We start from the raw sequence: 21,415 nt of genomic DNA, 5'->3' as shown, positions 1-21,415 counted from the left end.
AACCAAAAGAAGAAGAAGAAGAAGAAGAAAAAAGCGCAGATGTAGTGTGAACTTTGAAGGGTCTGGGCTCTGAGGTTCACTAGTGTCCTTGGTTGGCAAACGCGTTGTGGGAAACGGCCCTTAGCGATGGGTGAGGGGCCAGGGCCGCGGGCTAGTAGTAAGTAAGTTCTCGTTCATAGATCTTCTATGGTAGTTCTCGGTCAAGAGGATTATTATGACTGGCGGGAATCTCGACGTAAATTCCAGGGGTCCGAGCCTCCGAGGTCAAATGAGGGATCCAGAACTTTTGGAGCTCCTCAAGGCTCAGGGCCTCACTGCCTCAGGCTGGGTCTGTACTCTGTAGCAACTCTTCTCTGTTGTTGCACGCGCTCTCTGTCTCACTCTCTCTTTCTCTCCCTCGGGCCTCTCCTTCCTGTGCACGTGCTCTCTCTCTCTCTCTCTCTCTCTCTCCCCCTTCCTGTCTGTCTATCTTAAAAAAACAAAGGCCGTCCGAATCTCGACCGTTCACCCTCCGTCTCTCTAAAGCTCACTCCCTTTCTGTGGAATCATTTTTGCCCAGATCTACAAGCTCCTCACCATTTTTCATACTGCCCATTGGCAATCTCCAACTATGATGCCACTCTAAAGCCCATCCCCAATAACTCGCATTGGTTTCGCCCATTCTGCCCACCACCATGGGTCGCTCTTGTTGGGATCATGGTCCCCATGAGAAGCATAATTATCTGGGGTGGATTTTGTGCAGGGACAGGCTGCTTTGCACCCTCTTTGTGGTCAACCTTGCAGGCATCATGGAGAGAGCAGACGAGGCCCTGTTGCCAGGCGTTTACAGAGAAGTCGGCCTCTCGCTGCATGCCAGCCCGACCCGGCTCGGGAGTCTCACTCTGCTGCGCTCCATTGTGCAAATGCTCTGCTTCCCTTTGGCGGCATTCATGTCCCAGCATCACAACCGTGCAAATGTTATAGCTCTTGGTGCCATATTGTGGGCGGCTGCAACCTTTTGTGTAGGCATTTCTACATCTTTTTTAGAGGTATCATGGAGAATTTCCTCAAATTTTCAACAATTGAATTTCAGATACATCTATGACGCTGACACTTTTTATGCTTAGGCTTCACCCTCTTTGACTTGCTGTTACTTGTATCTCTATTGGCAAAGGTAGCAATATCCAGAGCACTTAATGGGATAGGCCTTGCAATGGTGATTCCTGCAATTCAATCCATGGTGGCAGATGCTACAGATGAGGGCAACCGTGGTCTTGCGTTCGGTTGGCTGCAGTTCACTGGAAACCTCGGTGGCATAATTGGAAATGTTTTGTCAGTTCTCTTGGCAGGAACCACAGTTCTCGGTGTCGCTGGATGGCGTGCTTCTTTCCATCTTATTGCGATCTTGAGTGTTCTAGTGGCATTTTTAGTTTACAAATATGCAGTGGATCCACGATTCACTGAACCTACCATCTCCTCAGAGTAAGACATCAACCTCTAACATCATCTTTTATTTTCCAGTAGTGAAGTGAAATAGATTCATCCACAGGCATGAATCACTCGTGACACATCTAAAGATATAAACAAATCTAATTCTCATTTAAAGCAGAATGATTACTGATACATCAAATGCCTACCATCATACCCTGTTCTTAATGCTGAGTGCCCTTGTTACAACTTGCTAGGGAGACCAAAGGTATCCACCATATTGCCATTTAATGTGCAGAATAGTCTGGTCTTAGGTGATTAGCCTACCCCATAATTGGGGCTGTGTACATAAGGAGGGAATGCAAGTCATCCTGAAGTGGCAGGTGATAGCTGTTTCTGATTGAAGAATTCACTTTTTGCAGTCTACATCACTACCCTTAGTCAATTTGAGGCTGAGAAGAGCAGAAGAAATGAAGGATTTTGTAATGCCCTGCTTGGAGCTTGTGTGCTGTTGTTGATTAAACAGTGTGATTGCCCTAACTCCAAAGCAATGTCCTTCCGACAACAACAATCTCACTCCAGTGCTGTGTCATCTTATTGATGTGGTCCTTTATTGTGATCACCCTAACTCCAAAGCAACGTCCTTTCCATGACAAAAATCTCACTTCATAGCTGTGTCATCTTGTTGATGTGGTCCTTCGACATAGGAACATTGACAACAGAAAACTGCAGCAATCACATCCCCAAGTCTCGATATGTCTCAGCGGGGGAAGATATAAATCTCATGGACTTGTAAAGTGGGTCAAGGATGCCCACAACCTTGACCTTGAGGGAACATTTTGTGCCATCCAACTTCCTGGCCTCTAGTAAGTTGGGAAGGACCAAAACTTCCACAACTGCCTTTGAAGAGGGAGACAAGGGACGCTCTCTCTATCAACTAAAGGTGGATAACAATATTGAGATGGAAGATTTTTCATCAAGTGATGGTATTGCTGATTAGAAAAGAAATATGTGTACTGATGGACAGTGCTGTGAAAAGGTGGCTGTCCACCAAAAGTGCAAAGCTGGGCTGCAAGAGATTAAAATCAGTGAACAGAATGCAATGGTGAAGAGGATGAAGAGAAATTTAGAAATATATTTCGTTATTTCCTCACCAGCAACGGGATGCTCGAGTAAAGGGCGGACCATAATTCTAATTAGGGATTCCTTTTTCCCTAAGCTTGCTTGGGTAGATGAAGAAGATTCATTGGTGGTGGCACAAATGCTGGTGAGGGGTGAGAAGATGGTGGTGGTGTCAATTTATGCTTCAAATGTTTTTGGACAAAGGGTTGCCCATGATAAACCTATGTTAGCATGCATGATTATCTATGTCTTTCTCCATGTTTATCTCTTGCTTGTGAGCCTCAACTTGCGTTACGTGAAGACATTTGGAGTTGTGGCATTGTGTGTGTCCTTCACTCTTTCTTGTTGACAAGAGCCTTCATTGTATGCATATGGTGGAGATTGGGGCCTCTTTGACCTAACCATGACTTTTTCCCCTCCTTCAGTAAGTTTTGTCATCTCTCGGTCTTCATCCACGGATCCTCAATCCTCAAGAGGGGGGTCTTTTGAAACCAGCCTTTTGTCTTAGAGAGGGTGGTAATGACTTGATTAATCAACAATTACAGCAAGCATAAAACTCACATAAACTGAAAATGCAAACGTTACCACTTAATCTTGGACAATGGATAGCCCGTTTGCCCTCAAACTAACACCCCTTGTAGTATTTCTTTAATTTAAATTGCAATTTGGATGGAATACAATGAGATTCCTTGAATTTCCTTTGCTCTCCAATTGCTTCTTGTTGTCATAAATGACCAACAAGCCTTAAAGCCAATTTTCCCCTTGGTTTACTTAGGGATTGGTCTTCAATTGTGCTTGTTGGGTGACAAATTTAACCAGAAATATTGCTAGCTGAATAGCCATTTGAATCTCTTGAAATTGTCCCAATTTCAATGATTGAAATTGTCCCAATTTCAGTGATTGAAATTCAAGTCTCTAGGTCTTCAATTTTTGAGCATGCTTCTTGACATGGCAGAGATTAGTCAAAACCTCCACCTCTTATGGTTGATTTTGCTGAAGATTACCGAGGAAAGATGGGAATAGATTGGAGGATAAGAGAGAATGGCAAGGAGAGAAGATTTAGACGTCTATTGTGGGGAAATGGATGAAATCAATTGTTGTTCTGTTTAGATAGCCATGAAAGTTGTCTTCATTGATGGAACGCCCTAAATATGATGTTGCTTGGTTGAAACAACCCTCAAATTGTTGTCACCTTACTATTGTAGTCTCTTATGGGCAATTCCACCAACTCGTAGAGGGTCTCCTATCGGCTAGAAATGGCCCATCGACAATTGAAGTAGCAATGGTAGCCTTCTTTTTTTTCGTAGAAGGTAATTGTATTAATTACGAAAAAAGGTACAAGATTACATGATTACATGATTACAAGAGACACGAGGGCCCTAGGCCAACGTGTGGGAAATCCCATACTAATGCACTAAAAAGGTTACACCAATCATGGCAACGACCCAGAGGTAATTGCCATATGCCAGGGATGCAAATCCTCCCGAGGGAGCAAGTCGGAGTGTCGAATGAGATCTAGCTGCCAATGCAAGAGCCCTTTAAGCTTGGCAATATGTCGCGGTACATTAGAGGCCGAATCAAAGAGAAAAGCATTGCGCGTGGTCCAAATGTGCCAGCATCCCCAGTATCTAAAAAAGTGAAATAAGATTTGCATATGTAACTGTGGCGGTGTGGGGTACTTTGGGCGCACAAAAACCCAATCGAAAGGAGTTAGTGAGGACCCCACCACCGCGCGCTAGATTTGCGACAAGAGTAACCAGATATTCTTGGCGAGCGGGCAAGAAAGAAAACGATGTCGGGCCGATTCCGCAGTAGTGGTACAGAAGAAACAATTGCCATTCGAGATTCGACGCTTGGAAAGGGCCGAGGCAAGAGGAAGACCACCAATCATTACCCGCCAAAGAAAGACTTTGCATTTGAAAGGTGCCTTATTCCGCCAGCCCTCCATCAGCGTCGCCTGCCACCATGACAGCGATTTCCGCAGTCCCCAAACAGTATTAGCTTTCACACCCAGCCAGTGGTGATCTTGAATGAGAAGATGATACACCTGATTAGTAGAGGCCTTTTCCAGACTCAACCGGCCTGCAAGGTCCCAGTCCTGCCAAGGACGATCCACAGCCAGGGCAGGAAAGGGTTGCCTACCCTGAAGCTCCAACAAAAGCTTTTCCCATAAACCACGGTATCCGCGCGGGATCCTGAAGAGTCTCCTAGCAGTCCGAAACGAGGCGAGGACATTGCGAGTGGCAAGGGTAGCATCCGCAATCGAAGTCACACCTAAACGGGCCATGCGGTTAAATCTCGGTCTGAGCTGATGTTTGTCTCCCCATGAAAGTAATCTGGATACTGCCAACAATTCCAGTTGAAAGGAGTTAGTCTGCAAGCGGTCCCCTACTGGATGCCAACGGGCCTTTTGGAGCACCACTTTCCAAGAGCCGACCAAGTGCAGTAACAAAGAAGAAGAGGGACTGGAAAATCGAGAGTCAGCATTAAGGACATGCCACCAGGAGGCCCAAAGCCGTGTGTTACCATGGCGTAGCCCGCTGTCCTCAAGAAAATAACGGGCTATGATGGTCCACGGGTGATGATCCACACACATGGCACGAAAAAGAGACCAACGAAGAGCCAGCATATGAGTTTCTGCATCCAAAATAGCGCCACCACCCATGCGTTTAGGGGTGCATGTATGTGACCATGAAATCCATGAAATGCCTGCCTGCAGGGAATCCTTCTTCCATAGCATGAAACGAATGGGATGAGTGAGAGCCTTCAAAGTAGTAGGCGTCCACGGTAGCAATGGCAGGAAATAAGTTAGCATTGGTAGCATAATTGTCTGAGCCACTTTGAGGCGCACATGGAATGGCCACGCTTGCGACTTCCAATACATAAACTTCGCCGCCAGTTTTTGTGAAATCCACGCCAGTAGGTCCTTTGGCCGTACATCCACTCCCAACGGGTATCCAAGATGCCTGACAATGGATCCACGGGAAACCACCTGGCCCTGCCAGCCTAATGACTGTAAATCAGGCTCCGTGTAACTGAGAATGGCCGACTTAAAGGCATTGATGCGAAGACCAGAGGCCTGACCAAAGAGAGTCCAAACATCTAATGCCTTTCGAATGTTGTCCCTGTCTGCCTGCAAAATCATAAAGGTGTCATCAGCCAAAGATTGGCTAATGAAGTGCTGCCCCAAAGGAAGAGACAATCCTACCAGCTGAGCAGAAGCCGCCATTGAGGATAACATTGAAAGGACTAGGTGAGTCGCCAGGGCAAAGAAGAGAGGACTCAAAGGGCAACCCTGTCTGACTGAGCGTGCAAGGACAAATGGCTCTGTAACCCCACCATTGAGCATAACTCTTGAAGAAGCCGTAGCACTAATGGTGTAGATCAATCGGGACATCCGGGTACCAAAGCCCATAGCAGACATGAGATCTGCAATGAAAGACCAGTCCACATAGTCAAACGCCTTTTCCAAGTCCAATTGAATCAATACCACTTCTTGACTGGAGTGCCGCGCATAGTCAATAGCCATTTGCACATTCAAGATATTATGCAGAATGTTGCGGCCCTTGATGAAACCGTATTGGAGAGGATGCACAATAGCTGGAAGGTGCTTGTGAAGCCGATTCGCCAGCACTTTGGAGAAGATTTTATACATCGAACCCATAAAAGAAATTGGTCTCCAATGTTGCAGCTTTGACGGCGAAGGGACCTTGGGAATCAGTTTGATAAGGCCTTGTTTCCATGAGGAAGGCATGACCCCTGTTTCCCAAACCTGCTGACACATGACCGCCAATGGCTTCACCAACTGCGTGGCCGAGTTCTCAAAGAATTCATTAGTGAGACCATCCCAACCAGGACTTTTATCCTTCGGCAGGTGCAACAAAACATCCATAACCTCCTCCTCGCAAATATCCGCCTCCAAAGTGGCTTGCATATCAAGTGGAACCTGCTGGCGGACCAGATGATAGAAGACCGAGCGGGCATGCGTAACCTGGCTAGAAGGCAAGGGAGAAGAACCAAGAAGTTCCATAAAATAATTTCTGCACATAGTGACAATGGTCTGCGGATCAGTGACCATGCGACCTTTCGAATCCTGGAGTCTAGTCATATTTTCGCGAGCCGGAGAAGCATGCAAGGCGCGAAAGAACTTATGAGACTGGCAGGCACTATCTTGCAATGTGTCAGTCAAGTTATGCAGCTTGGCCTGCTGATAAGATTTCAACTGAAAGACTTGAATAAGATAGGCCAAACGCCTTTCCAGTGACAGCAGAAAATCATCATCTGGGGAATCCACGAGCAAGGAACGGACCAAAGCCAGTAAGTCCTCTGCTGCATGTCGACGTCGCCGGCAAAGAGAGGCATGATGAATCCCATACTGCCGAGCAACCCGCTGCACATTAGAGAGCAGCCGGGCAAATGCAGCCAGGCCGTCAGAGGCGAAGTCCAATAAGAACCTCTCAATCAATTGCTGCATATAGCCCTGAAAAATGGGATGCTTTAAATAAGAGGAGTTGAAACGTAAAGGGAGCCTATCCAGCAATTGCATAAAATGTGCAATAGATTGTGCCCGCATCTCAAGCTGGAGGGGGAAATGGTCCAACAACGCATATTGCTGCAAGACCTTCATTTCCAGCATCTCGGGCAGAAAATCATCCCCTTGCATGATATACATTCGGTCCAACCGCGACTAAGTAGTTGCATATTGTGCAGAATGAAAAGTAAAGCCTGAAAAAGAAGGGTGAAGCCACGACCAAAGATCTTGCTTAAGCACGCGCAAAGCAAAGGAATTCCACACCCGGCTTTCCGGCGTATCCATTACCGAATGCCCTGAAGTGGACTGAGAAGAGTCAACACACATATTGAAATCGCCCATCAAAAACCCCCTTCGGCCAAGTGACATGGAGCCCTGCAAAGTCGACCAAAGATCCCGTCGGGATGCGGGATCATTCGGAGCATAGAGGCCCAGCAACCATAAAATCTCTCCTTCAAATAAGACTTCGATTACCAGAAAGCGGCCCTGCACATCATTTTTGACAAGAACAGGCTGGTATTTCTCATGGACAATCATCAGCACGCCCGAATAGTGCGTAGCATGTGTCCCTACATAAAACAGACGGAAGCCATGACAATCCACAATTTTCCCTGCTTCAGCGTGACTTTTGTGCTCAACTGCACACAATACATCCCACTGGTTCTCATGCAAGACAGTCCACATGGCATGTTGCTTATGGCGAGAGCAAATGCCTCGCACATTCCACGTGGCTATCTTCATATATCTTCAAAAAAGGGAGTCAGAAACGAGGCGCCTGTTGCCTCGATTTCACCTTTTCCGCGAGAGCATCTAGGACGCCCTCATCCAGAAAATCAGCCAATACTGCAAACGAATTCTGGCGACCTGCTTTAGAGGTAGAAGGAACATCCACTGCCTTGGGAGTGGGGCGGGGATAACGCTGATCCCAGGGTGTAATCACATTACCTTTTGTATCAAACGCCAGCTTAGCAGGTGGGCCCTTGGGGCCGTCTGTATAGTCTTTCCTTGTAGACTGATTACGGGGGGCAGACGGGGCCATAGTACGCGCAGCCGGCTGTGAAGTGAACATTTCTTTCCTGCGCATATACGTGCGCACGGAATCCTGTGAAGTATTAGGCCCAGGATCCGCCAGGCCTGCATCCAACTTTTTACCTTTTTTTTGACGTGCCTCAATCCAATCAGTGCTATGAGAATCCAAACCCAGGACCTGTTGTTTGCCTTTATCCACGACATTTGGTGGCTGAAGGGCCTCCTGTGTCGGGGCATCAAGCACCATGTCATCCTTAGGCAGCACAACCTGCGCATCCTCGGAAGACGGTTGTCTTTCAGGGCATTCGGCCATGAAATGCCCCAATTTACCACATGAAAAGTAGTGGCCTGCAAAGTTGCCCCATTTCAAGCGAAAATGCAAAGGATGCATGCCAGAACAATTGAGGCGAAGCCACGCAGGCCTTTTCCTGGCTGTGTCCCATAACATGCATAAACGGTTTCGATTCATAGCCCTGAGGCTTGGGGGCACTAGCATTGTTCCCACAACGGCCATTGCATCCTTCAATAATGGCCAATAAACCGCCGGACAATTTTCCACTTCCACCCATACCGGGCATTCTCGTTGAAGTAGACGCTGGAAATCGCCCATAGGGCGCCATGGTACAACATGGACCAAGCGGCGATCAAAGAATAATGGCAGCTTGGACAGGAGCTCAGCTCAATGTGTTTCCGATTTCAACAGCACCTCATAAAAGCCGCGAGGTCCAAGGAAGATCTCCTCAACACACTCCCCTTGCAATAAATGGTGCATCCACTGGTGAATATGTGAAAGCAGTGGGATCCTGCCAGTGAAGAAAAGTATAACTGCACGGTCATAAAACACCGAGAAGGACCGCAAGACTGATTTCGGGTCCACCGTGGCTTCCAGCACATCATCAGTTCCCGCGTCAGAAAAAGTTTCATTGTTGTGCTGGACATAATCGCCAAGCAGAGTATTGGCAAAGTCCAGCAAATGCTCCCAGTCAATCTCCTGCGAATCCACCGGATCAGAGGCAACCTGCGCATAGGAACGTTCCTGAGGACCCATTGGCTCGTCAGAAGTATGCTTGGAGCGTTTGCCCGCAGGCGGCAGTTCAGAACCCGGAGGCATCTCCTCCGTGCAGGGCACCATATCCTCCGGCTCCTCTGTATCGGAATCAGGGCCAAGGGCTGCCACCGTTCGGTCTAGAAAATCCATATCCAGGCCAGCCATACTGCTTCCTTAGCTCTGCACGCGGACGAAAAGCAGGGGACCACAGGCGAACATGCGTGCACTCGTTCAGGCGTCTCTCTCTCTCTCTCTCTCTCCCTCTGTGTACAGATCAGGGGGCGCACCACCCGGCTACAGCAACAGGACTGCAACGGAGAACCGGGCAGACACGCGCAGAGGACCCGGGGTGCTGGGTAATAGGAGAAACACGGGGGAGGTGTAAATGTGGCTGCGGCAGCCCCGCACGCTGACACAGAGAAGTCTACCACCGGTGGAGCAGATGTCAGGCAGGGCGGACGACAGGCGGGGCAGGCGTCAGTCAGGGCGGACGTCAGGCGGCGCAGGCGTCAGGCAGGGTGGTCGTCAGGCGGGGCAGCGTTCGACAGGAGGGGCAGACGCCAGACGTCGATGCAGGCGGACAGGCGAAGTCGCAGCAGGCGTCCAGCGAGCAGGCATGAGGCGCAGGTACAGACGGGCGGTGGCAGCTGCGACAGGCGTGGCCACGAGAGGGACTGACGAGCGCAGCAACGGCACGTCCTGACGGGGTTCGCGGCTGCACAGGGTGAACGACGCGCTCGCTAGGCCAGGCGGGATGAAGGCCCGCCATCGCTCCTCGCTCTTCTCCAATGGTAGCCTTCTCTCTCTCTCTCTCATAAAAGGTAATTGCATTAATTATGAAAAAAAGTACAAGATCACATGATTACAAAATGCAACATGGCTCTAGGCCATTGTGTATAGTCATGATGAAGGTACAAAGGAAGTAGAGTGACTAAAGGGAGGCAAAAGAAGCTGCAATGTGCCAAACAAGCAAATTCTATCTAGGGAGAATATCTATTAACTCAATCAAGTTTAGCTGCCAATGAAGAAGCCCTTTCACGTGGGCTATATGACTCTGTATGCTTGATGAAGCATCAAAGGTAAATGCATTTCTCATGGTCCATATATGCCAACCACTTCTTTAATTTACACACTTTATTTAGGGCTTTGCACTGACAGCTCCAAAAAGGGCTAGTGCCCACATTTTGGCCACTTTTTCAATTGGCGCCATGGTGCGCCACCCTAGACAGCTTATGTCTATAAATAGGCAGTCACTTCAGTCTTTCCACACACCACTTTAGTTATTTTTCACCCCTCTTTTTCCATTACTCCGACGCTCTTCTCTCCTTATACTGTTGTTGCCCACATCCCCTATTGAAGGACATTACAGTTCATGGCCTTCTTCCACCATCTTCAGCTGGCACATCTTCCCTACAGTTGGCAATGTCACTCTTACCTTGGCGTCAGTCCTCCGTAGCTAGTGACCTCTTCCACTCCCTTCAAGCTTCACTAGATTCACATTTGGCTACCTTGAGAACTCCACATCTGGCGTCACCTTCCCTAGCATGACGTTATCCATTTGGCATCAGTTTCTGCAGCCCCAAGTACCTGCGTTTTTGGGTTGATAGGCCTTCACAGGTTGTGTTTACCCTCTTGGTGGTTGTCCCTTCATCTGGCGTCATCATCCATCCCTTGGTGTCAGCATGTGGGTTGCTCTTCTTGTGTTTGATAGCTCCAAAACACTCTGGGATTTGCGTTTTTTTGCCTAGGCCATCTCCTTGGCATATAAGGACTACGGTTCGCTCCCTGGATTGTGTAGATGATCATCCTCCATAACTTTGACGGCATCAGAGGATTGTGGTTTGCTCCCTCAACAGCTGTCCTTGACCTTCCAGTGATTACTTCGATAGCCCACTGCACGGAGGATTGCGTTTCACTCCCTTCATTGTGTAGATTCCCCATAGGTGCTGCCACCTGATTGAGACAGGACAATGCAGTTATCCTCTGAGCTTCAGCTCCGCTATATCAAATTTTCTTCTCATAGCATGATTTATTGTATCATAACCCTATTCTTCTTGTGTTTTTGAGTTTTTTTTCTCTCTCAGTGTTTCTTGTATACACTTCGTGTCTCTCTGCAAACCTACTGTCTCTTTGTCTCTTTGGCATTTTTTGACATGGTATTAGAGCTGGAGACGTGCAATGAGCCACGAAGATCCTTTGTATCAGAGAAGGCAAAGATGGGTTGTGGATTCAACGTCATCTACTAATTTTCCCCCCTTCAGCTGCATCACTTGAAGATAGAGATATCCTTCTCTTTTTCTCCCTCCCACCCTCCCTTTTTATAGGTTGACACTCTAGTGCTATGACTTGTCCATAGGCAAATGGACAGACCATTGGGTGCTTCTCGTTTGACATCACTGGAACCCTGCTGATATGGATCTTTGCTCCCTATATCATCGGAGTATATGCATCTACCCTTGGGTACTTGTTGTGCCACCTCTCCCTTTTGGTCCATTGTGTTTATTCTGCATCGGCTTTCAGATTTTTATACTCAAGGCGATAAAATACATCCAATGCGCACGTACTCGTATCGAGCAAAAGGAGAATGGCTAGGTGCCATAGCCTCCTCATGACCACTGCAATATGCTACGGAGGTTGCTTCTACTTCTTTTAGGGTTTTAGGAATGCCACCCTGACAAAGCATAGTTTTGCAGTTTGCTCCACCAAGAGATTGTGATTGTTGGATACCGTTCCCTCAGTAATCCGCTCCTTTATGAGATAGTGGCTATTTGGCACCTTCCATTACGTTGGCTTCGCAGTCCACTCCATTGAGAGATAGCGATTGTTGCCCACCCTTGGCTTTGCATGAACCTCACCTTTCCCCGCCCTTGACTACTTAGGTTCAAGAGTCCACTTCTTGGGGTTCTTCGACATCTTTGACACCCCAGATACCTTCTTTGGTACGCCCGACATCACTTCCTTTGTCATTCGATGATTTGGAGTCCGTGATCCATGAGTTTTTAGATTCCCTCTCTCTCGCAGGAGGGGATTTAGAGGGGGATGTACACTCTTTGCCCTTAGAGGGGGCCCTTGTGTCTCCACCCTCAAGGGGGGCACCTACTCATCATGAAGTTTGTCACCCACCATTTACTCTTTGGGGATGGCTGACTTGGAGCAATCATTTCTCCTATTGATACCTAGGATCTTCAGGTGCCTAGATTGGGACCTTGGAGGTTGAGCTATGACTTGGTGACGAGACCTTTGAATTCCTTCCAGCATGGAGTTACGGAACTAGTGGCTTCTCTCCCAAGGTGGAGTTAGGTTCTATAGTTCATCTAGTCTACTGTTCCTTACTATAGATTACCTTTCAGGTGGAAATCTTGGATCTTCGAGATCCTGTCCATCTTCAGTGTATCTCTCTTTGCTCCTTTTTCTTCATCCCTTTTTGGGCTTGAGAGAGGGTGCTGACAAACCATTTCTTCAGTTTACACACACTTCATTTAGGGTTTTGCAGTAACAGCCCCAAAAAGGGATGGTGTTAACATTTTGGCCACTTTTTCAGTGGTGGGTGTCCACATAGTGGTAGACCACCCTAGACAGTTTATGCCTATAAATAGGTAGTCACTTCATTCATTCCACACCCCACTTTAGTCATTCTTCACCCCTCTTCTTCCATCACTTTGACACTTCTCTCCTCACATCGCTGCTGCCCACACCCCTATCGTAGGACATTGTAGTTCGTGGCCTTCTTCCGCCATCTTCAATTGGCGCATCTTCCCTACCACTGGCAACATTACTTCTACCTTGGCGTCAATCCTTCATAGCTAGTGACCTCTTCCACTCCCTTCAGGCTTCACCAGATTTGTGTTTGGTTACCTAGAGACCTCCTCCACATCTAGTATGGAATATCTGCCATGTGCATCGCATGTGCTTAAACAACCTTGCACATTTCATTAATAACTTATTCAAATGTTATCAGCAAGATTAAAGCATCTAAAAAATTTCACATCCCCGTGACACCCATGCTTGATACCTTGAGTCTCAAGGAAGAATTTGGCAATCAAGGACTAGGGTTGCCTACCCTCACACAACACATGGAACAGTGACCAACGAAGAGCAATCGCGTGTCTCTAAATCTAGAATAGCCCCACCACCCATTCTGTTGGGAGTACAAACATGGTGCCAGGAGATCTAGGAGATACCCATCCGTGTAGAATCTTTTTTCCAAAGCAAAAACTGAATGGGTTGAGTTATTTGCTGTAAATGAAACTTTAGCCAAGGGAGCAAGGGAATTTAATATGAAACCATTGGTATCATGATTTTTTGCGCTATTTTTAATCTCATGTGAAAGAGGTAAGCTTGTGATTTTCGATACACAAACTTATCCATAATACCCAAGGAGATCCAATCTATTAGCACTTTAGGCGAAACTTGCATTTCCAAGGGATAGCCCAAGTCCCTAAAAACCAAGCCTTTAAGCACCACCTCACCTTGGCAGCCCAAGGCTTGGAGATCACCCTCAATGTAGCTGATAAGGGCAAACTTGGATGGATTAATGTATAGTCCCGAAGCAAGGGCGAATAAGTCCCATGTGGCCATTGCTCTTTGTTTATTATCCAGATCAACCTTCCAATTGTTCCTGTGAAGGCAGAGACAGTCTGACAACCTTGCCATTGGTTGCTAGATGTGACAACATTATGAGAATGGGGTTAGTGGCCAAGGTAAAGAACAAAGGACTCAACGGGCAACCCTCTTTAACCGATTGACGAAGGGGAAAGGGTGTCATGACACCACCATTGAGCAAAACTCTTGAAGAGGAATCCATGCTAATAGTATTAATAAGTCCAAACATTTTTAGACCAAAACCATGCCTTGCATCAACTGACTCAAGAAGGATCATGCCAAATGATCAAAGACTTTTCCAAGGTCCAACTGAACCATCGCCATTTCTTGTTTCGTGTATTGAGCATAATCTATTCCCATTTGGACATTAAGGATGTTGTGTAGAGTATCGCACCCTTTGATAAATCCATATTGGGCAGGGTGAATAATGTTTAGAAGATATTCATGCAATCTGCTAGTTGGGACTTTGGTAAAGATCTTATACACAGAGCCCATTGACGAGATTGGTCATCAATCCTTCAAGGTTGAGGGGGACTGCACTTTAGGGATCAGTTGAATTAGACCTCCTTCCAAGAGGGTGTCATATATCCAGTTGTCTAAATCTGTTGGCACAAGGCTATCAAAGGTGTAGGCAAGTGAGTGGCATAGGTCTCAAAAACTCATTGGGAATACCTACATTCCGGACTCCTCTTTAGGCAAGTACAAGAGGACATCCATGACGTAATCTTGTGAGATGTCCATATCCAAACCATTAGAAACATTTGATGGTTCTTGATCTTTAATGAGATCACAAAACAATGAGCAAGTTGCACCGACTGCACAAGAAACGGAGGACTGCAATCCGAGCAAGTCCATGGAATAGGTTTTGCACAATTGCTTGCGGACCATTTCACTCTTCAATGTGCTCAGGCGGACCACATTTTAGTTAGAAGTGGTGCAACGATGGAAGCATAGACAAGTGCTAAAATAAATTGTTGAACACAAGACAAAAGAGAAAGAAAAAGAGATCATTGCAAGGAAGAGAACTTAGAAGGATGCTTGGGAAATGGAATCCATATACTAAACATGAGACAGTTGCGTACAGCTGTGAGTCACCGGCTACATGGGCACTGGCACCAACTCCTCTCTCCAACGTAAAGACCACATGAAGAATGATGATGATTGAAGAGGAGGAGGAGCCCAACAATAAATAGTCCCAAAATAGGCCATAATCAGTAGTTGGTCATACAATATTAAATGTTGGCTGATTGGCATAAAATGCCAAAAGCCACATGAAATGACCACAATAAGATCAAGCCACCACCAAGATGCCTCAGAGAGAACCTGATGTCGATGTTGATTGTACCAGCTCCTAAAATAGAGAAGAACCATAGCATATCTCTATGTCTATCTCATCAATGTCTTGTAGTAGCATACAATACCATCTTGTAAAAAATGCTCTAACTATATGTGACCATGGATTTCCCGCCTTTGGCCAAACCACCAAAGTGTCCTCTCATGTGAACTCGAACTAGGAGTCAATCTTACTCTTGGTTAAGTAATAGCCCATCATGAACTTGGAAGTCAATACCCAACTCCAGGATTTGAACTTGCTAAACTTCAATCAATGCGTCAGGAACGTCCCTCTCTAGAACTTGTGCACCTATATACCCATATAGATGAGGCTTGGATGCCCCATCTCACCACCCTCTCTCACTCCCTCTTTGGTACTAGAGAGTTATGAGGGATGACCGCATCACTTGGACCAGAAATCAATAGAGGAAGAGGCAGCCAAGCCCTTTCCTCGATTTGAAGAAGAGGATCCCTTTTGCGCCTTGGACTTCTCCTTGGCCGGAGGATCAAAGTCGGAGTTTGAGGAAGAGGACTTGTTGGAGGAGTTCACATCTTGCTTCTTCTTCTTCTTCTTCTCCTCCTTCTCTGAGGCTGCTAACTCCTTGCAATTCTTCCGCAAGTGTCCCTTTTTAACACAGTGAGATTACACTGGGCCTTTGACTTCCTCTTCCTTTCACCCCTCTCTGAAGCTGTAGAGGCCTCACTAGAACCTCCACAATGAGACATAAGCCTCCTCTATAAATGCAAAGATTTCTCATGCTGAAGCAACATCAAGGACATAACTATGAAGCTCACAGGTGTATATGATGTTTGCGTCCTCAAAGCATTCGCCACTCCATCAAACTTCGGGGGGAGTGTTTAGAGTACCTTTCCCACGAGGTGTGTCTTTGGAGGGGTAGATTGCATGTGTCAAAGCTGGTCTTGTACCTGTGTAGCACAGAGCAAGGACTAAATGGTGTCCACTGGCTCAAACTTCATCTGTTGAAGCTGGCCATAAAGGGTCACTGGAGGCATGGTGGAAGGTGTCTCGTACAACATCTAAAGCTTCGACCATGCTTTGGGGGATGTCTTGGAGGAGGTAACTATCGATAGAACTTCTTTAGAAATACATCAAAGAAGAGTAGAATACGCATACGCATCATCTGAATCCCATGTAAGCACAACTTTCTCATGGTTGTCCTCATCAAAATCTTCGAGAAGTGGAAAAGGACGCTAAGGCTGAGGAATAGCTCTACATACAATGTACCGGATCCGCTTTTGCACAAACCAGGCTTTCATCACAGAACTCCATGTAAGATAGTTAGGTCCATGTAACTTATCATTTGTAGAGAAGGTGCACAGAGGAGCCATGTGGAGAGGAGGAGAAGAGAAGATAGAAGGTAGATAGAGAGAGAATACCCAAACAGCACAAACTGCACAAAAATAGAGTTCACACGTAGTATTCATAGGTTGATCACAAGAAATCAGTCAGAGGATGTTGCCTTGCGCAAGACCAAGATCAGATCCTGAAAATGCAGAGATGCTGAGCAAAAATAGCAGTCGTCAGCAGTACAGGAAGTGCAAAGGGGGAAAATAGCAGCACAGCCTAAAAATGCAAATCCAGGAGGGGTGTATGGATGCTATCGCTGCATTAAATGCAGAAAATGCAAGTATAATTGGCAGCAAACAAGTCGATTTGCAGCAACAAGCAATCGCCTCATTAGTGAAGAGAGAAATAGGCCTAAATCCACCAAAGACACATAGCAAGAGGAACACATATCCTGAAATCTGATACCATATCAGAAGTGGTGCAGCAATGGAAGCATAGACAAGTGCGGAAATAAACTGCTGAACACAAGATAGAAGAGAAAGAAAAAGAGAACACTGCAAGGAAGAGACCTCAGAAGTATGCTCAGGAAATGGTCCATATACCAAACACGAGACTGCTGAAATCAGAGCCTACAAATAGGTTGGGAAAATTGCCACAAATAATGCAGCTCGGCTGCAATTAATGCAGCCAACTGGACAAAGCTGTTTGACTGCACAGTTTGACTGCGCAGCTGCCATGTGGCAGTCCTCCAGCACAACTGCTCCTGCTACTCCTGCCTGTCCAGGGAATGTCCAACTCCAACAGGCTCAAGGGTGGGATTTTAGCTGCCTCGCCGCAGCTTTATTTGCCAAAACAGCAAGCATATCCTCATCTAGAAAATCTACCAATACAGCAAAGTAGTTTGTCCCCATTTCCATGTGCTTTTGAAGTCGAGGACTGATTGGTGAGAGTGCGCAACGAAAGAGAAGCATGAACATAGATAGAAGCAAAGAGAGAGAGAGAGAGGAAGCAGAGGATGAGGGAAGAATACTGCATTGATTGAAAAAGAATGCTGATACAATGATGATGGACTGATCAGTCCTTGCACGCAGCCCAAAGCGTAAGTGAGGGTACCAGATTAGGCTAATGACGATGGTAGCACCGAGCACAGAGAGTCGAAGTGTCAGAGTGTGCACCTGCAAAGGGAAGACTGAAGACTGAAGAGAGTGTGTGTCTGCCAAGTGGGGGTGTTGCTATAAATAGCAATAGCACCAAAAAATTGGTTGGCTTGATCCAAGAGAGGGCATAAATGCTGGCCGACCAGCAATAAATGCTGGTCACAGAGAAAGGGAGATGACAGATTGACATGACTAACACAGGCAGGCTAACACCCCCTCTCAGATCCTAGGAGTGTGTGCAAACCCAACAATCTCATGTGATGAAGCATAGAAGCTTGGGCAAAGGCTTCGTGAAGAGATTTGCTATGTTCTCCATGGAATAGTAGGCCATCGCTAACCCGGAATCCATGATTCGCTCTCGAACATAGCAGTATTGAACCTCGATGTGCCTCGTGCGAGCATCAAACATAGGGTTCTTGGCTAGAGCTAGAGCACTTTGGTTGTCCACATGCATCTGTGTAGGTGCTGGTTGAGGAAAGCCAAGCTCTGCCAATATGTGGTGAAGCCAAACCGCCTCCATAGTTGTAGAACATAAGGCACGATACTCTGCCTCTGTAGAAGAAAGGGACATAGTAGGCTGTTTCTTACTGCTCCACGAGATAATGTTGGATCCAAGGGAGAAGGGATTACCTATAGTGGATCTCCATGAATCGACATCACCTGCCCAGTCAAAATCACTCCAACTAGAGAGAGTAACCCCTTCTCCATACATGATCCCGTAGGATCGAGTCCCTTGTAAATAACGAAAAATGCGCAAGGTTGTGGTCCAATGCTCTTGAGTGGGAGTCTTCATGAAAGAAGACAACAGAGCCACAACAAAAGAAATATCTGGCCAAGTGTGAGTAAGCCAGATGAGAGAGCCACGAGGACACCTATAATGAGTGGCATTTGTAAGGGGAACATGAGTTACAAAAAGCTTAGACTCTAGGTCCATGGGGCATGAAACATGCTGACAATTGGCCATACCAAACTCCGAGAGAAGCTCGGAAATGTACATGTGCCGGGAAACAAAAATGCCCCGTGCTATTTAATAAATCTCCAATCCAAGGAAGAAGTTAAAGATCATCCACATACAAAATGAGCAAGACACACATCACCCACAACTTGGAACTATAGGTTGGGGTCATGAGCGGATTGATGGAAGCCACCTTGAAGAAAGAAGCGATCAATCCTCTGGTACCAAGCTTTGGGAGCTTGCTTTAGGCCATAGAGGGCCTTCCACAATCTAAAGACACAATCCCCCTTCCCCTGCACAAGAAAACTAGGAGGCTAGGTAACATAAATCCCCTTCTCAAGTCCTCAAGGACACAATTCAAGAAGGCAAACTTTACGTCCATTTGATAAATAGGCCAGCAGTGGTGGGCTGCAAGAGCCAAAATAACTCAAATAGTAGACATCTGAGCCATAGGTGCAAAATAGTCCAACCTTGCCCTCTAAGCGAAACCCTTGGCAACAAGCCTAGCTTTGTGCTTGTCCAAGGAACCATCTGCAAGGTACTTGGTCTTATCACCTTCTGCTTCCGAGGGATGTAGAACCATCTCCTAAGTTTGATTATGCTCGATGAAATTGAGCTTCTCCTGCATGGCCTGATGCCAAATAACCTATGCAAGAGCCTCCTCAATTGTAGTAGGCTCACTAGCATGAAGAATCTGTGATATAAGAGCGTGTTCACACAAAGCGAACTATTCTACTGGGCATGTAAGCGAGCGGATTTGCGTGGACCTATAGGAGAAGCAAGAAATTGAGAAACACTTAAATCTTGCATGAGTTGTCGGTACCAATGGGGAATCTGAATAGGCCCATCCTGTTGCGAGGGAGACTATCTACCCTTCGGTACCTGCGATGCGTCTGTCAGATGTAGGGACTTCCCCTCACCAAGGAAAGGTAGGTCCTCATTTGAAGAAGGCTCCCCCTTTGATGGCTGAGCATCCCTAGAAGACTCTGGAGGGGAGGTAGAAGGGGTGAAAGTATGCGATGAAGTGGAGGTAGTAGTCACATCCATCAAAGGTGGTAGGGAAGTTGGAGTAGAGGATGGAGAAGGAGGGGGAGGAGCCGAAGATGAAGAAGGGGTGTGAAGAGGCAACCTGGAAGAGAGAAGTGGAATTGAGGTGGGAGAGGGTTAGTCGATGGTGAAGAATCACTTGTAAGAGAACCATTAATAGGATCCTCAGAGGCCGAAGCCTCATCGAAGATCACATCCTTGGTCACCTCAAGCTTCCATGTCGTTGGGTCGTAGAGGTGATAGCCCTTCATGGTAGTGTTGTAGCCTACGAAAATATGCTTACTAGACTTGGAGTCAAGCTTCGTCTTCCTCTTCTTCATGTCCAATGGACAAAAGCATCACAACCAAAGATGTGAAAATGAGACACAGAAGGCTTTCGACCAAAGAAAGCCTCATAAGGAGTCGTGTCCTATAACGCTGAAGTTGGGGAGCAGTTGTGGATGTGAACCGCAATAGCTACCGTCTCACTCCAAAGGATATGAGGAAGACCTCGATGCTCCAACATCGATCGGGCCATCTCTGGCACGGTCTGATTTGCGCGCTTCACCACACCAGTCTTTGAAGGAGTGTTTGGATGGGTATACTCCACGTGAATGCCGTGATTCCTGCAAAACTGAGAAAAGAGGTTAGAAGTAAACTCGCCACCATGACCTGCTCGTACGCCACAAAAACCAACTCAAGTGGGGTAGATGCCCTCCTAGTAGCAAGCCGGGGATGAGGCTACCTATGTTGTTTGCCCCTCAAATAGCTAGGATATAAAGCGTGAATAAGAGGGAAATCAAGAAATCCCTCTGCATCTTCCAAGAAGCCCATCTGATTGCATCAAAGTGAAGATGACTATAACGAGCATACCAAAGCAGCCCAAGCTCATGGAGAGACCACACGGCTAAGGCTGTGAGCATATAAAGCCCACCCTCCTAGGTGCTTGTCGAAAGAATGATACCTGTAGAAGCATCCTCCACTGTCACCACATCCTGTGTAAAGGTCACACGGGTACCAAGCCGTGTAAGACCATGAATAGGCAATAGGTTAAAACCTAAATCTGGTACATAGAGAACTTTGGCCGAAGAAGATTGCTTGTCGAGCAAGAAAGGAATAGTTTCCACTTCTCGAATGGAAACTGTAGAGTTGTCATCAATGGCAACTGTGCCCCCCTCTGGCACTCAGTTCTTGAAGCCAATCCTATGTATAGGTCATGTGAGAAGAGGTCCCATTGTCAACAAGCCAAGGCTTCTCTTGAGTGGAAGAAGTAAGAGCTGTATCCTCCTTGGCAAATATATGCACAAAGACAGACTCTGTCATCACTTGGGTAGCCTTTTAGTCCTTCTAATTCTTCTCCTTTGGCTTCAAATGGAGGTAGTTTTGCCAACACTTCTCCTCGGGATGAGTGCCCTTCTCATGGTGTGGGCACTTGGGCTTCTTTTCCTACTTCTCATCCTTCTTGTTCTCCTACTTCTTGTCCTTGGCATGTACCTGTTAGCAGAGTATTTGTCAGCTCATGTGTGAGTCTGAGCTTGATCTGGGCTGGGCATTTTTTATTAGGTATTTTAGGTATTTTTCTGGTGTGGCATTTTATGCCAGTGGAGCATTTTATGCACTAGTCGGCCAGCTTTAATGCTGTCCGACCAGCAGTATTGCTCCCCACTTTTTCAGCCTATTTATACTCAGTGGCTCCTCCTCAGTCAGTCACTTCATCTTCACCATCTGCAGACTCTGTGGAGAGAGGAGCCAGTGCCAGTGCCCACGCAGCCAGTGACTCACTGTTGTATGCGACTGTCTCGTGTTCAGATATATGGATTCCATTTCCTGTGCATACATCTGAGTTCTCATCTGTATCGTGTTCTTTCTTTTCTCTTTTTGTCTTGTGTTTCAGCAG

The 21,415-nt window shown here is 46.7% G+C and overlaps 1 protein-coding gene across 1 annotated transcript in view; it reads left to right on the top strand.

The window, feature by feature from the left end:
- Nucleotides 1–248: 248 nt before the first annotated feature.
- The window catches only part of LOC148026135 (uncharacterized), a 103,967-nt gene continuing 82,800 nt past the window's right edge, over nt 249–21,415 (top strand). Inside the window, exons 1-2 of the mRNA XM_087693408.1 lie at nt 249–1,028; nt 1,154–1,461. Of these exons, the coding sequence (XP_087549534.1) occupies nt 675–1,028; nt 1,154–1,461 (662 nt within the window). The 5' untranslated portion in view covers nt 249–674. The remainder of the gene's footprint in view (nt 1,029–1,153; nt 1,462–21,415) is intronic.

The sequence above is a fragment of the Lygodium microphyllum genome, chromosome 14 (assembly GCF_053477565.2).
Source record: "Lygodium microphyllum isolate KBCC chromosome 14, Lygodium_microphyllum_v1.1.10, whole genome shotgun sequence".
Taxonomy (NCBI): Eukaryota; Viridiplantae; Streptophyta; class Polypodiopsida; order Schizaeales; family Lygodiaceae; genus Lygodium; species Lygodium microphyllum.
This window is presented reverse-complemented; position numbering and strand designations above follow the sequence as displayed.